The 15,606-nt window shown below is 40.7% G+C and overlaps 1 protein-coding gene across 1 annotated transcript in view; it reads left to right on the top strand.

Moving 5' to 3' along the window:
- Positions 1-15,606, top strand: part of llgl1 (LLGL scribble cell polarity complex component 1) — a 47,421-nt gene that overhangs the window by 23,680 nt on the left and 8,135 nt on the right. Inside the window, exons 6-18 of the mRNA XM_037791771.1 lie at positions 1,473-1,635; positions 3,053-3,188; positions 4,151-4,205; positions 4,771-4,925; positions 5,091-5,311; positions 7,288-7,355; positions 8,622-8,796; positions 10,128-10,232; positions 13,337-13,629; positions 13,860-14,010; positions 14,106-14,244; positions 14,449-14,762; positions 15,243-15,434. Of these exons, the coding sequence (XP_037647699.1) occupies positions 1,473-1,635; positions 3,053-3,188; positions 4,151-4,205; positions 4,771-4,925; positions 5,091-5,311; positions 7,288-7,355; positions 8,622-8,796; positions 10,128-10,232; positions 13,337-13,629; positions 13,860-14,010; positions 14,106-14,244; positions 14,449-14,762; positions 15,243-15,434 (2,167 nt within the window). The remainder of the gene's footprint in view (positions 1-1,472; positions 1,636-3,052; positions 3,189-4,150; positions 4,206-4,770; positions 4,926-5,090; positions 5,312-7,287; positions 7,356-8,621; positions 8,797-10,127; positions 10,233-13,336; positions 13,630-13,859; positions 14,011-14,105; positions 14,245-14,448; positions 14,763-15,242; positions 15,435-15,606) is intronic.

Here is a 15,606-nt window from a genome sequence, read left to right on the forward strand (position 1 = left end):
AGGATGCTGGATTCCCTAAAAATACTTGTGGACGGAGAGACGGAGACAATGGAATGCTTTGTTGGGAATGTTTCTGCCTCTGTGCTTCCGGAGAGGATCTTCCTCAGTAAACGCTACCAAAGCAGTCAGAAGTGTGTGTGCGTGTGTGTTTCACACTGGCTCTCCTCTGTGATGGTTCTGCCTCATCCGCAGCAGGGAGCCCAGAAAGCTGCATTGCTGTCTTCTTGTCCTTCCCACTTTGTCTGCTTGTTTCTCTTCATCGACTCCATCTCTCTCTGCTGTTTTCCTCCCATGTCTTCTCCTGTCTTCTCCTATCTCCTCCTCGTTTCCCCGTCCTTCGCTGAGGGAATCCTCTGACATCTCGAGGGTGTGTCCTGCTCTACATTCCTCCCCTGCCTCAGAGGAATTTCTAGCTCACGAACTCCAGCAGCTGAACTTCAGCTTGATGTTGATTTCACTGTTTTGTTGTTGTTGTTGTTGTTGGAAGAGCAGCCTGTGGTAGTAATAGAGTTTATACAGATGGTTTGAGCTTGATGTTGATTAGATTATACATAAATTTGAACACTGTTGGAGTTTTGCTTTGGGTTGTTTTGGTGCAAAAGAAAATAGGGCTTTGGAGTACATGTTCTACTTACCAACTGGATTATCAATAAGAACAGATTTTTTCCTCCACTCCTCCTTGTATCATCTCCCTCTTTCACATTTTGTGAAGCTGTGTTGTCTGTAAACTTCATCATTATGTCAGGGTAGGGCTGGGGGATATGTTCAAAATCTATCACAATATAGGTCATTTCATATCTCGATAAAGATCACGATATAGCTTTCTGGTAATTCAATAAAGGAATAGTCTATATGAAATAACCACATGGTAAAGCTTATTTCTGTATGCTCCTGTATGAATTAAATACTAAATGAAAAGTGCTGAGAATTTTCTCATTTTAAGGACTTGAGTGCAAAATGAACACAAGTTTTAAGTGAAATTATAGAGAAAAAAGAAATGAAAATAGGCCTAGCATATATCACGATCATTTTTTTATATCGTTTTGACGATATATATCGTCATATAGCTCAGCCCTATGTCAGAGCCCCACTGTCCAAAAATGCATTTAAGTGTATGAACATTAAACGTACTTAGATAATATACGTAACAAACTTAATTTAAGGTCCAATTACTATCTTTTGTCATCACATCTTTGGTTAAGGAACTTTGGTCTCATGCTAACAGGTGGACATAAATGCCTGCCTCTATTTAAGGATGGTCTTTTGATAGGAATGCCCTCCTCGATCATACTCCGATCCAAAGTGTTGCTTTAATAGCGGCTCCACCTTTAATTTTTCAGTATTTATTATTTCTTTCCCCGTAAATATGTCAGGCTCCCTCGCAAACATGTACTGTATTTCACCTTGTTCTGACATGTAGACATTTGTAATTTACAGCATGTGGGATAATGGGTAATGTTTTGTTTTCCCAGCCTGCCAGATGATTACAGATGTGGGAAATCCTTAGGGCCGGTGGAATCTCTTCAGGAACATCCTCAGCAGTCAGGGAAGATTCTGATTGGCTACAGCCGGGGCCTGGTGGTCCTCTGGGATCTGAGAACCCGTCATGCTGAGCAGCTCTTCCTGGGCAAGCAGGTACCTGATTTACAGAGCAAAGTTTAGCGCACATTGGTGTAGAGCTGAACCATATTTGCCAACCTTGAGACCTTTAAGAAATGGGAGGATTTCAAAAGCAAAGCAGGAGGTTTGGGGGTCCTCCCCGAGAAAAATTTGAGTTTCAGAAACTTTGTTTGCTGCATTCTGGTGACTTTAAAAGAATGAAAATAACAAAATAATTAGCACACTGCAACAGCATTTTTATGTTAAACTTTTGATTTTACCTTTAACTCCCAAGAAAGAAAACTGAATAATTCGGCCCTGTGGTGTGAACTTGGCGTGTGAATCTCTGGCATAAACTAATATTCATCAGTTTTTTATTTATTTTTGCTCCTGCTTGAGTATTTCTTTCTCTTAGTTCTCTCCATTTCTTTCTTCTTCTCTCACTCACTGAAGATCTTTCAGACACAACGCGACAAACGACACCACTGCACTCTGAAACCTGTTATTTCTAGAATGGCCTGCGCCGCGCCACAACGGCGCTGCATGCTGTGTCGAGCGCAGCTTAAACATGAGCTTAAACTGCGCTGTGTCGCGAGCATAGACTGCTCCTCACTTTTGGGTATCGATATTACCTTTACAACCAATGTGTTTATGATTAAATTAAGAGCACAATGTTGCTCTAGAAGTGCACCAGATTGAAGCATTTAACTTTAAAATGTAGCTAATAAAAGGGTAGGGTGTATATTCCTGTATTTTTTCATATTGCAATATATATATAGCAGAAAAAAATATTGCAATGTCAATTTTGTCCAACATCGTGACGTGCAGCCCTAATTTGTATATTAGTAGGAATGTAGCGCAGCATGGAAGTGAAAACAGTGCTCTGTTTATTTTAATGTGAAAGTCGCTAAAATCAATGAATAATCGTAATAAATAATCATGATATCAATATTGATCAAAATAATGATCATTTTGTCCATAATCGTGCAGCCCCACATTGGTGTAACTTTTTACTGACAATGTTCCATGATGAATCTTTCATGCTGGCGCAATGAAGAACTTTAAAATGTATTTTACGGTGTGTTACCTCCTTTTTTATTGTCCCCATGTTCTGGACATGTTAGTGATTACTGAAAAGGTCATAGAGGAGTTGCAGAGGAATAATGGAAATGTAAAAATGCTCTAAATACACTAGACATCTTTCTAGATGGGCCTTTTTTTCTTACTGTTTGGAATCACAACAAAATTGAAAAAACAAGCATCACTTACTCCCAACAGCCTTCAAAGTCATTGGCTATTTGGCAAGTTAGCTATTAGCTGCTCAAAGATGCACTTGACTCTAATCTTACTGCAATGGCAACAGGTGTGAACAAGTTAACATTGTTAACAGACTATCTATAAGCTGTAATTCTACTGGTTTGATGCATACACTGTGTGTGAACCCCCCCTGCAGCAGCTGGAGAGCCTGGTGTGGGAACGCTCTGGAAACTTATTTGTCAGTTCCCATAACGATGGCGGCTACTCTGTGTGGGCTGTTACTAATGGCAACACCTACAATCACCAGCCAGTGTCCTCCACCATCCCATATGGTGAGAAATGCATACATTACACACACACACACACACACACACACACACTCACAGTGTTGAGGCATGTTTAAGCACATTGTCCTCCAGGTCTGGTGGAGGTGGTGTTTTCGTCCACAAAGACCAATGTCAGCGGCTTAATGAACCATGACTAGTGGTGGAATGTAACTTAACTTAAGTACAATTATGAGGTACTTGTACTTTTCTGAAGTATTTATATTTTATGTTACTTAATACTTTTACTCCACTCAATTTATTTGACAGCTTTAGTAACTAGTTACTTTGCAAATTCAAATTATTAATAGAAAATCCAAAAAATAAATCAACTAATACATTCTGATGTATTATCACAGGGTAAGTTACCCAGCAGTATATGAAGTACTTAAAATGAGCTCCACCTTTACCAGTTGCAACATCAAAGTGATGAACTCATTCATCCCTAATTATAATTTAATAATATAGTACATATTATTCTGCATAATTAATAAGTTTTTTTTACTTTTGATGCTAAAGATTTTGAACGCAGGACTAATGACAAAGTATATTAACACTGTAGTATTGCTTCTTTTACTTAAGTAAAAGTTACTTCCTCCACCACTGGTGCTGACATGTTGTGACTCATGATGACTCGTTATTATGGTGAGAATTAGAGTCAGCGTCCTCGTAGGAGTGACACTTCTGCTTTAGATTTTTCTCACTCAAATCTTATTTTTCTTTCCTGGGCTGTACTGAATAGTTCGAAGCTTTGAAGCTTCATTCATAACGTTGACATTCAAATTCGAAATCAACATTTGAATGCTGCGCAGCTTTTTTTCCTTTTTTTTGCATGTCTAATCATTCTGTTTGAACCTGGTATCTCTGCACAGTTGCAGATAAAGATCAAACTACACTCATATTAGAGTTCTTTTATAGTTTTAGTCTGACCAATGTCTCTGTGATGTTTTTACTGTTCGTGATTGTCACAGGTCCATTTCCCTGTAAGGCCATCAATAAGATCCTGTGGAGAACAACACCGGCAGGGTGAGTGTGTGACTCATTTTGTGACGTATTTTTCTTGTTTGATTCCTGCATTCAGACTGGACATTTTGGATCACAGTGCCAATAAATATTTACTCCTGTCTTTTAGCTTTATTATATGTAAGACTCATTTTTGTTTTCTATTTCATTTGTCTTTTTATACTTTTTTATTACGCTATAAATACATTTTTACCCGGATCTCCCCATAAACCCAAAAGTTGTTGTCCCCTGCCCAAGCAAGTCCCCCTACCATAAGCAAGATACTAATAAAAAGTGAACAGAATAATTGGCTCATAATCAACAGCTCATTGATGTTTTCTCACTGTCCCTCCAAGTAGTTAACAAAAGAAAAAAAAAGCTTTTGAACTGCGAATGGTATTTTTATTTTCTAAATTTCATGTGTATGATTTGATTTTTTTTGTCTTTAAAGTTCAAAGTGAACACTAATCCATGAATGTAAAAATTTAAAATAACGATGCCTAATTATAGAAACACTCGCCCGATGTTGTTCTAAATGGCTGATAAAATTGACGTGAATAAAAATACTTTTCTGTGTCCCTCGCTCCAGTTCTCCAGTGTTGCTATACAGCGGCGGGATGCCCAGAGCCAGCTACGGCGACCGCCACTGTCTGACCATTCAACAAGACAAAGACCACGTCACTCTGGACTTCACATCCCGAGTCATCGACTTCTTCACGGTCCACAGCATAGAACAGGAGAAAGGTCAGGGGCTGGCAAACATTAATGTATCTGTGGATTTTCTTCCCCTTTTTGATTCAAAAATGTACTTTCTCTTTCAACTGAGTTTGAGGCTCACTGTTATGTCAAATCAAAATGTTTCAGGAGCATCAGCGCTTCATATTCTATCTCTGTCTCTCCTTCTTGCAGAGTTTGATGAGCCGTCTGCATTGGTAGTGTTACTGGAAGAGGAGCTGGTTGTGATTGACCTCCAGACCCCCGGGTGGCCCTCGCTGCCCACTCCCTACCTGGCTCCTCTCCACTCCTCAGCCATCACCTGCTCCTTCCACGTCTCCAGCGTCCCTCCCAAACTCTGGGAGAGGCTGGTCAACGCCGGCAAAGCACAGCAGGGCCGGCAACACGCACACGGGGTGAGAAGCACACTGCGCAAAACACAGTTTGAAATGATGTGGCTTTCAGTACTCTTTAAGTGTTGGGCTTGAGTTTGCCATGTTATGATTTAAGCATATTTTTATGCTAAATGCAGTACCTGTGAGGGTTTCTGGACGATATTTGTCATTGTTTTGTGTTGTTAATTGATTTCCAATAATACATTTGCATAACGTAAGCATATTTGTCCACTCCCATGTTGATAAGAGTATTAAATACTTGACGAACTTTAAGGTACATTTTGAACAGATAAAAAATGTGTGATTTATTTGCCATTAATCGCAATTACATATTTTAATCGATTGACAGCCCTGGTATTTACTTAACGATGACATGATAAATTCATACATCAACTTTTTTAGAATATCACAAATTAGTCCATTATCTGATCATGTAAAATCTGGATATTATACATTTCATCATTTTTAGCCTCTAATCAAAATTGACAAAACACAATTTTCTGACTGACCATTATCTTTTTATACAACACGGACAGAGATTGCTTTGTTGTTGGCTGTCTACTTAAGCAAAATGCTTTAATTCTTTCAGCTACATTTAAGTGCAAACATTGTAAATGAGGCAGATTTTTGTAGATATATGTTCAGTGAAATCCTGTGCTGCAGAAAAAGCGTTTTGTTTCTTTTTGCCATTATTTGCATTGATTTGCTTGCTGTGTCATTTATACATTTCTCCGGTAAACGTAGATCTGCGTCGGGTCAAAATCAAATTTGATCTGATGAAGATCCAAGCAGGATCAAAACATTGTCAATAAAAATATCCTGGCATGGAGTAGTGTGCAGGCGTTACCGTTTTTTTTTTTTTTACTGGCACTGTTATGATAGCCTTGCACCTATGTGATGTGTATATAATTAATCTTCTTCAATTTATACATTTCTCTCCATCTTCTTTTGGTCTTTTGTTTCTTTTGGCATCATCAAAAAACACAAATTCGTTTTCATGCATTAGAATCAATTCCTGCTCAGTGAAATATAGCTGGTGGAAACATCTTTTGATTCTGCGTTACTGGTGGACTGCTGTTGCTGTTGCTGTTGGCAAGACGCTATGAACGATGGGATTATTCTGTAAATTGGTTTATTCATGGCAGTAAGGGTATTCAGTTGCAGGAAATCCAAGATGCATGTAAGCAGCTTAACCTGAGAGCACCTTAAACAGAGTATGGCCAATAGCCAGGCTGCTCATGCTTTAAATGTAGCCATCAATACTAATCTGTGTGCATACTTTGTACACACAAACCAGCTCACAGATTCAAGTTACAGAGTTCAATTTGGATTTCTACCAAATGGCTGCCAGGTGTCATATCAAGACTCAGCTGCTGCCTCTGTTCATGAGTGGGTAGCAATATAAATGGGTAATAAGTGCAGTGAAATTATAGAAGTTTAAAATAAGGATATTGAAGTTAAATGGATGGTATTACTCATTATACTGCTTGTACATCTGAGCTCACAGCCTGGCCGCTAAACAGCTCTGAGTAAACCTACGGGAGTGTGACCACCAGCCTGCTGGTAGCGTGTTAACTTTAAGAGCAGGTGTAAGCAGTTAAAGGCTTTGCAAAAGGCTTTGTAGCTTAGATCAGCTGTTTGATCAGTGGCAGATTAGACTATCACACACAAACACAGACAGAAACACAGCTGGTACACTCGTAAATCATCGCTGTCTGTCTGTCTGTGCGAGGCCAAACCAGAGAGGCTGGCGCTGTAACAGAGCAAACCCAACAAAAGCTTGTGTGTTTCTGTGTACACACACACACACACACACACACACACACATCCTCCTCCATATGGGAATGCCTCTGTGTCAGGGCCAGCACATTTTGTGCTGACGTGATCATAAAACAGAAAGCGTTAGGGAATATGTTGTTGTTCAATGTGTGACATTTTTCTCTTTTTTCAATATGATAGATTTCTAACTTTTCTTGAATCCGCGTCTCTTTGTGCAGAGTTGGCCCATTTGTGGAGGGAAAAATCTGGCTGCTCCACCCAAACAACAAGAGCTGCTATTGACAGGGTATGCACACACACACACACAACCACACACACTCGTACACACTCATATATAAACAGTCACAGGCCGCGTCCACAGGTGGATCCAGTTTTCATTTTTCTGTCATGACACCAATCTGGCACAAATCCGCTGCTCTCTAGTAAGTGTAAGTGACTGAAAGCTGCATGGAGATGGTTTTCTTTTCTTTTCTGATGTGAACCACATGGATATCCCGAACCAAACTGGAACTACATGGGACTCGTCTTGACAATGAAATCTGTCAGCTTTGCAATAGCAACAAGGAAGTCCTGAGGCAACTGGCATACTGTTGGTAACTGCAGATGTTTGGCAGAGCTAGCATTAGCATGGGGCACTATTACACAGCTGGATTTATTGGGAGACACCACAGTTAGTGAAATATCTCGACAACTTATGAATGGATTGTTATGACATTTTGGTACGGACATTCCTGAGAGGATGAACTGTATTAACATTGGACTTCTAGCGCCATCATCCGGTCAAAACTTCTCTTTGTCCAATAGACCGGACCAGCATTGCGTCATCGCCAAGGCCTCGTCCCCTTTTGGGGGAAAGAAACATGCTGTCACATATGGAGAGAAACAGGCAAATGCAAAAGAAGCTGTTGTGTAGCGGGTTAACCGAGGCCTTCACACTGAGATCTGAGGCACATAAGATATGTGAATATTCACTGTCAGTGTGTTAAATCTCCAAGTGACAGTTAGGCCTACTACTGATGGGTATGGCGTGAGTGGGAGGCTGCTGCAGTACAGTCATACAGTATAGCAGCATCAGACTGTCGTCTCCAACTAAATCTCAGCCTATAAATCAAACAGTTGGCTAGTATCCGATTGATTATTTGAAGACAACACTCAGCTTAATGATACGTGATTCCATCAAATATGTAGCGTTATTGATGTTTGGATAAGCAATATCCGGCCACTGTGTTGGACAGGGAAGACTGAAAGTGCATGACGGAGATCAACCTTAATTTATCAAGGTATTGCGAACGCTCAGGTTCAGGCAAGATTGTAAAATAATTATTAGACATGTGTATAAAACTAATGTTTGTTTAACAAGAAATAAATGCATACATTTTAGAATTTCTATTTGAGTGAAAACAATTGATACATGAGCAAAGAAATAGAATAGAAAACACATTTTTATCTTTGTATAACAGAGCTTCAATTTTTTATACTCATACTATAGTTAAATTCCTGATTGATTTGCACCGAAAAACCTTTTCATCTTGATTGCAATGTGTGTTTATAGGCACGAAGACGGCACCGTGCGTTTCTGGGATGCATCGGGTGTTGCTCTTACACCGCTGTACAAACTCGGCACAGCCAACGTATTCCACACCGACTGCGACCCTTGCGACGACCCTCAGGACCCTAGCGACGACCCCGACATGCAGCAGGAGGAGGAATGGCCTCCCTTCAGGAAGGTGAGAACTTAAGAGGCGAGCATGACTAGTAGTGAAATGTAAGAAAGAATAAAGAAGTCTTTCCTCTAGAGATCAGACGCAGGGTTTTATTTTACAGGCTGAGGGAATAAAAACAACACAGTCAGTCCTCTTACACTACATCTGTGGCTACATCTGTGGCCTAATTCTCTCATCTGATTGTTTTCATGTGTTTGGTTCTCAGACAGGACCCACCCCATTGTTCTTGTTATTAAAACCCTGAAGGAACCGCAGTCTGATTCAGTTTTAATGGCCTGTTTTCTGCGCAGAATTACATTTAAATGAACTGATTCAGCGTCGGGAGGAAGAATTCCATATGGAGCAAATCTGACTGAGTAGTTTGGCTTTGGTAGATGCCGACAAGAAACGGAGATGGGGTCATGAAGCAAAACACTCGATGAATATTTAAATCATCTGGATCTACTGTTGGCAATGTTTCTCAGTGTTTGGGCAGATGACAGAGATAAGCATATATTATCTCATCTGTAGATGGCAGGGATTACAGTGAAGGGAAGAGATATACGTGTAGCTGTTTTGGTGATTAATATCAGCAGATTTTCCCTTTTTTTGTTGCTTCACCAGGAAGGGTTCAGTGGAAGACTGTCATTAAGAAATGAATAGCAGAAATGGGTCAAAAAGAGTAGAAACAGATTTTGAGTGATACATTTAACAGTGACAAATAGATTTAATTAGTCTTTGGCCTCTTTTCTCTTCCTTCTTCCTATTCACCCTTTCGCTCCCCCCACCTTTCCTCATGTATCCTGTGGTAACAGCGCTGCATGTTCAGGAATGTGGCCCTCATATGGGATGAAGAGCCTTTCCTTTTTTTTTTTTCCTCCTGTGTAATGAAAACCAGACCCATCAGCCCACTCTTTCTGTGCATGTATGTGTGTGTGTGTTAGTGACCAACCTACTCTTTATGAGAGGGGATTCTATTGGAATTCCTACTGTGTGTGTGAGAGACAGATTAATGCACATGTTTTGCTGAGTATGTATGAAGGGGAAAGGCGGGGATTGTCCCGGCATTTGGCAGAGATTAAGAGTAGAGAGGCTGCCGTACAGGAAGGAGAGATTCAAGAGGGCATTTTGACATTTGGTGTGCCTGAACTGAATTTGTTTGTGGTCGGTTCAGATCAAAGATTTTATAATGAGACAAAACTGTTTCGGAAAGTTCCAGAGAAAAAGGCTGAACATGTGAAGTTGGAGTCGGAGAGTTTAGAAGAAAACACTGAGAAAGCTCCAAATAAAACTCTACCTGTGTTCTTTGCATTTATCTTGCTAATTCAAGTCTGTGTGTGTGTGTTTGTGTGTAGGTGGGCTGTTTTGACCCGTACAGCGATGACCCCAGACTGGGCATCCAGAAGATCAGCCTGTGCAAATACAGCAACAAGCTGGTGGTGGCTGGAACTGCTGGACAGGTACATTAAACATACAGTACACACACACATGCAAATGTATTGAGCTCTGTCACACACCGCCTCGGCTCATTTCTAGAAGACACAATACAGTGAGTTTTTTTTTTAGTGTTATTATTCTGAAAACTGTTTATATTTTTATATGTGGTGTTTTAGTCGTCAAGTATGTTTAAAGGAACAGTGTGTAGCATTTTGGGGACTCTTAATAGCAGAAATGGAATGTAATATTCATAACTATGTTTTCATTAGGGTATAATCACCAAAACAAAACCAAACACTGGCTCTAGAGAGAGCCTTTCATGTTTTTACGTTACCTGAAGGCCACACTCTTGAAACTGAGGAAATGTGAGCCGCAGAGTGCAAAACAGTGGTACCGCCAGCCGCTGTCTGACTTCCGTTGCTCCTAAAGTAGTGTTATTATGTTACTCACGTTACCGCAATCTTGGAAAGGGAGGAGTGAACGGAGGGGTGCTCGGTTGGTTGGAACTTATGAGACATAATAGAGCGTGGGAATGGCCGTCATATACTTCTATCATAATGTTCTAAACCCTTACACACGTTCAAAATGTATTTTAGTTCATTATTTTCTTTTATTTCTGATTTATGACTAGAACAACTTGACACACAGTGCTGAGCTTCACTGAGCATAACAAATTAATCTTCAGGTTCCCAGCTTTCAGATGATGTACACCACTTCTATGTGACACCTACTGTTGACCTGCTGTCTCCCCCTAAAGACCCCCTGCACCCCCCTAAAAAGATAAAATAATTGGTCTATGGTAAAGAGGGGTGCAGTGGAAAAGGTTAAATAGAATTTCAAACTTTAATTTAATAACTACTGAGATTATAGGATTGTTTTTGCTGAGATGATTGTACTATAAAAATGTCACGGTGGGAGAACACAGTCAGTTTGTTTGTATGGAATACTGTCATTAAGCTGTGAATGGTGAGACACCATACATATGCAGTAGCCACGCACTTTGGCACAACACAAATAATGCAGGTTAACACAATACACTCTTTGCCAGTTTATAATGAAGACCAAACACATCATGTAATTTACTGTTTTCTTCGCTTGCCAACAGTTAATTTGCTAATGATGCGAATAATGAAGCTATTTGACTTCATATGGGATGAAGAGACTTTTTTTTTTTTTAAATAGCCCCATGTTGTATTTTCTCTTGATGAGATGAAGCGAGCTGATTAACTTGGCAGGCAGAGAGTTGCAGCTGCACTCACACAAGCGCTCTTACACTTCAGAGCTACTCAGCTGTGATGGGTATAGCTCTGCTAAGTGGAAGTATGTTATTTTTAACAATGACAAACTGCACTTCAGTGTCTCTGCTCCCCACAATAAAAAGTGTTGGACCCAAACAAGTAAAATCAACATAATGACAGCTTTGCTAATGTAGCTTTAGTAGTGGTGAGGTTGAAAATGTAGCACAATAGGAAAAATAAGAGTCAGCATTGACATTTTCATCCCCAGTGGAGTGTGTGCTCAATACATTTCATGACCATGTCCTCTTCAGATTTAGATATTTCTGTGTACAGGAGTGACTTCTGGTCTGGTAGTGGTGCTAGAGGAAAAGTTAGGGGATCTGAAAACATTATTATTCATCTTCTGGACCACATGAATATGGATGAATATTCATACCGAATAAAAATAAAAAAGGCCATATATTACAGCACATTTGGAAAGTCACTTGGCTACTTCCTGGAAAGCGAATATTCAGGCTCTGCTGCACTTAAAAACAGAGCAAAAAGTGCAGCTCACAGAAAAATTAATGTCAAGCTCTGGCAGAGGTGTCCCAAATAATGATAAACACTTTAATCTTTTAACAAGCTATTATAAACTTGTTTTCAAAACTGTGTCAATACAAGTGTGTTCATTGGTATCAGAGACAGGTTTCCATCAAAAGCGTTTTTTTTTGTTCCGTCATAGTCTGTTTATTTTTACCGCTAACACAAAAAAAAAGATTTTACGGGTAGTGCGGAACTAAGGTGCACAAGCAATGTCTGCCCGGACACTTTTAGCCGTACGCTGATAGCAACAGGTGTCGAGGTTACCACAACAGCAACTCGGTGTGCTTTAATAAATAAAAACAAATAGGAACGTCCATATACTTCTCCAATTAAACAGAGTTGTATAATTAAATGATAAGCAATATAAAAGACAAAGTACATAACATAATTTTAAAACATAGTAGCTCAATCCGGCATATGAAAAGAGAAATGTTTTATCCTGGATTAAAAATGATTACATTTGGTGCACATCTAAGATCTACTATCAATTTGTTCCAGTTGCATTTAGCCAAGGTGGAACTAATTGAAACACTCCTAAAGCACCATTTTTTTTTTTAATTATTATTATTATTCTATTTATTTAGTATTTTCAGTTTCACAGCATAAGGGATGATTTTCAGTTTTATAGCCTACTGTGACCTGTTGCCTTTTGGGGGAAAGTGTTCAGTTTTCCTATAGCGTAATACAGAAGGGTTTGAAATGTTCCTTATTTTAAAAAAGTGGAAATAATTTACCAAAGTTAGCAGAGAGCAAAATGCTCCCTCAGTCCCCAGCAGGAGGATTGTGTCCGTCTTTCACACTTAGACTACTGGTGTATTAGTAAAGATGTCCGTGTGCAGTCACATATGTGACAAGAATTTTAAATTTTTAACTTATTTTACTGACTGATGTCGATTCTGGTTGCCTTAGAGTTGATAATAAGTACAGATATTTGTGTTAATTTTATTCTAAAATGTAGTTGTATAGTTAAAATAAGTTCAAGTTTTTTTTTGTTCAGTAAGGAGAGAAATGGCATAAAAGTGAAATGCTTTATTTTATACTTTGCATACATAATTTGGTACCTTTGCCAGAGATAAAGTTCATCGCCAGAATGTACCAAATGGCAACATTTAAAAAAAATAAATAAAAAATCCTTAGTTGTGTCAGACATTTCACATTCAAAAACACAGTCATCCACGCTCTATAATTATCACACTAACTTCTGCTACAGATTCCTCCTGTATACTTTTAAAGATAAAAATAGACACTGAAATAAAAAAGGAAAGTGAGCCATCATGTTTCTTTACTTCCTTCTGTCTCTCCAGGTGATCGTTCTGGGTTTGAGTGACGAGCGCTCGGAACACTCGGTGGACGTGTCTGTGGTTGACCTGCTGCAGGACAGGGAGGGCTTCACCTGGAAGGGCCACGACAGGCTGGAGCCGCGCCTTAAACCCGCCCCCTTCCCTCCCGGCTTCCAGCCGCTGATGCTGGTCCAGTGCATGCCGCCGGCCTCTGTTACGGCGGTCGCTCTGCATGCCGAGTGGAACCTGATCTCCTTCGGGACGAGTCATGGATTTGGCCTGTTTGACTACCACAGACGAAATGCTGTGCTGGCCAGGTTAGAAACACACACACAGTTCCGGTTGTTATGTTTATACTTGTTCTTTTCCTTCTGTTCTGATTACATTACTGGCACATACACTCTCAGTACATGACACACACACATGCTACTATTAATGTAAGCTCTTTTGGCCAAATACCAGTAAAAAATACAGAATAAGGCAACCTGACAAATTCACCATATTGTGTCCACAAAGCATCACCCTACTGCTCCTTATGTCCTCCTAGGTGTACCTTGCACCCTAATGACTCCTTGGCGATGGAGGGACCCCTGTCCAGAGTGAAGTCCTTGAAAAAGTCCTTACGACAGAGCTTCAGACGCATCCGCAAGAGCAGGGTGTCGGGGAAGAAACGCCCCATCGCCACACCCACCAGCAAGGTAAATGACTGTCTCTTTTTGCTAGTAAGAGGGGCCATACTGATCATACAGACTGAATTAAGTTCTGCATTCTGCAACTGTGTCGTCATGCGCAGGTCCAGGAGGCCAACGCTGCTCTCGCGGAGCAGGAGGACGTGGCTCCGATACAGCGGCGGATTGAACCCCGGTCAGCAGACGACTCGCTGTCTGGAGTGGTCCGATGTCTCTGCTTCGCTGACACCTTTTTACGTGACGGTGTGTTTACTGACCCGTTGAGATTATGTACTGAATGTGGAACTCTGACTGGAACAAAACAGCTTTGATTCTGTATTTCTTTAAATAAATTGTTTCATTATCCCAAAGTTGTGTGGGGAGAGGTAAAATTTGAAGTTTACCAGTATCACAACGACATCAAACAAACTGTACTAACTGTATGCGCTGTGTTTCCGTATCTACCAGGTACACACCACGGCGCCACACTATGGGCGGGCACCAACTCGGGCAGTGTGTACGCCTACGCTCTGGAGGTGCCCGGCGTCGGCTCAGGCCGTGTGTCTGAGCGGGGCGGAGCGGGCGAGAGCAGCGTGTGTGTGGAGGCGGTGTTGGGTAAAGAGATCCAGCTGATGCACAGGGCTCCCGTGGTGTCGATCTCTGTGTTAGACGGCCGGGGGAAACCGCTACCGGACCCGTACGAAGCCTCCCAGGACCTCGCCATCGCGCCGGACATGACCAACGCTCACTCTGTCCTCATCGCCTCAGAGGAACAGCTAAAGGTAAAGGCTGGAAAAGACACCTGGGCTGCGGTTGAAAAGTATTTTTTTGCTTAGGAAGGTTCTTAACTGAGTGAAATGACCCGGAAGTATCAAAGTAGCAGCCATGATTCCAGACTCCAGCTCAGCTCTGATTGGTTGTTTTCCTCCGGTCTGTGAAATCTTGCAGATGCCATTAGGAGCATTTTTAGACTTTTTGACAGCAGCCCAGTATTATAATGTATTACACATAAAATGCATGTTTGTATTTGTCTAGTCAGTCCGTAGGTGTGTTTTTTTTTGTCTTTCCTCATTTCATGAGGACAAATTGTGCAAAATAATTACTGTTTTATTCCTTTTATTTTACATCTATTGACAAATCCTTTATCGCATCATTTGAAAGTCACTATAAAAGGTTAAGACAGGGCTTAAGAAACCGTGAAAGACTGATGATGTCAGTTTATAATCCTGGCATTCTTCCTCCTCTGCTCTCTCTCTCTCTAGGTGTTCTCTCTCCCCAAGGTGAGCGCTAAGACCAAGTTCAAGCTGACGGCGCACGAAGGCTGTCGGGTGAGGAAGGTGGCTCTGGTGGTGTTCAACTCCACAGCTCAGGAAGACTACAGCGAACACACACTGGTCTGTCTGACCAACCTGGGCGACATGCACCTCTTTAACATACCTGCCCTACGACCACAGGTAGGGTTCAGGAGAATTTGTGCAAGTGTGAGTTGGAAAAAAAAAAAACGAGCCATGTCTAATTTGGACAATAAGAGAGTTTGTGTGTGTATTTTGAGGGTATTTACAGTAATTGTGCAACAATGATAATGTGGGCATTTTATTTTGCTGAATTATTTGTGATGTACTGGTA

Source organism: Sebastes umbrosus, chromosome 14 (genome assembly GCF_015220745.1).
Source record: "Sebastes umbrosus isolate fSebUmb1 chromosome 14, fSebUmb1.pri, whole genome shotgun sequence".
In the NCBI taxonomy this organism is placed as follows: domain Eukaryota; kingdom Metazoa; phylum Chordata; class Actinopteri; order Perciformes; family Sebastidae; genus Sebastes; species Sebastes umbrosus.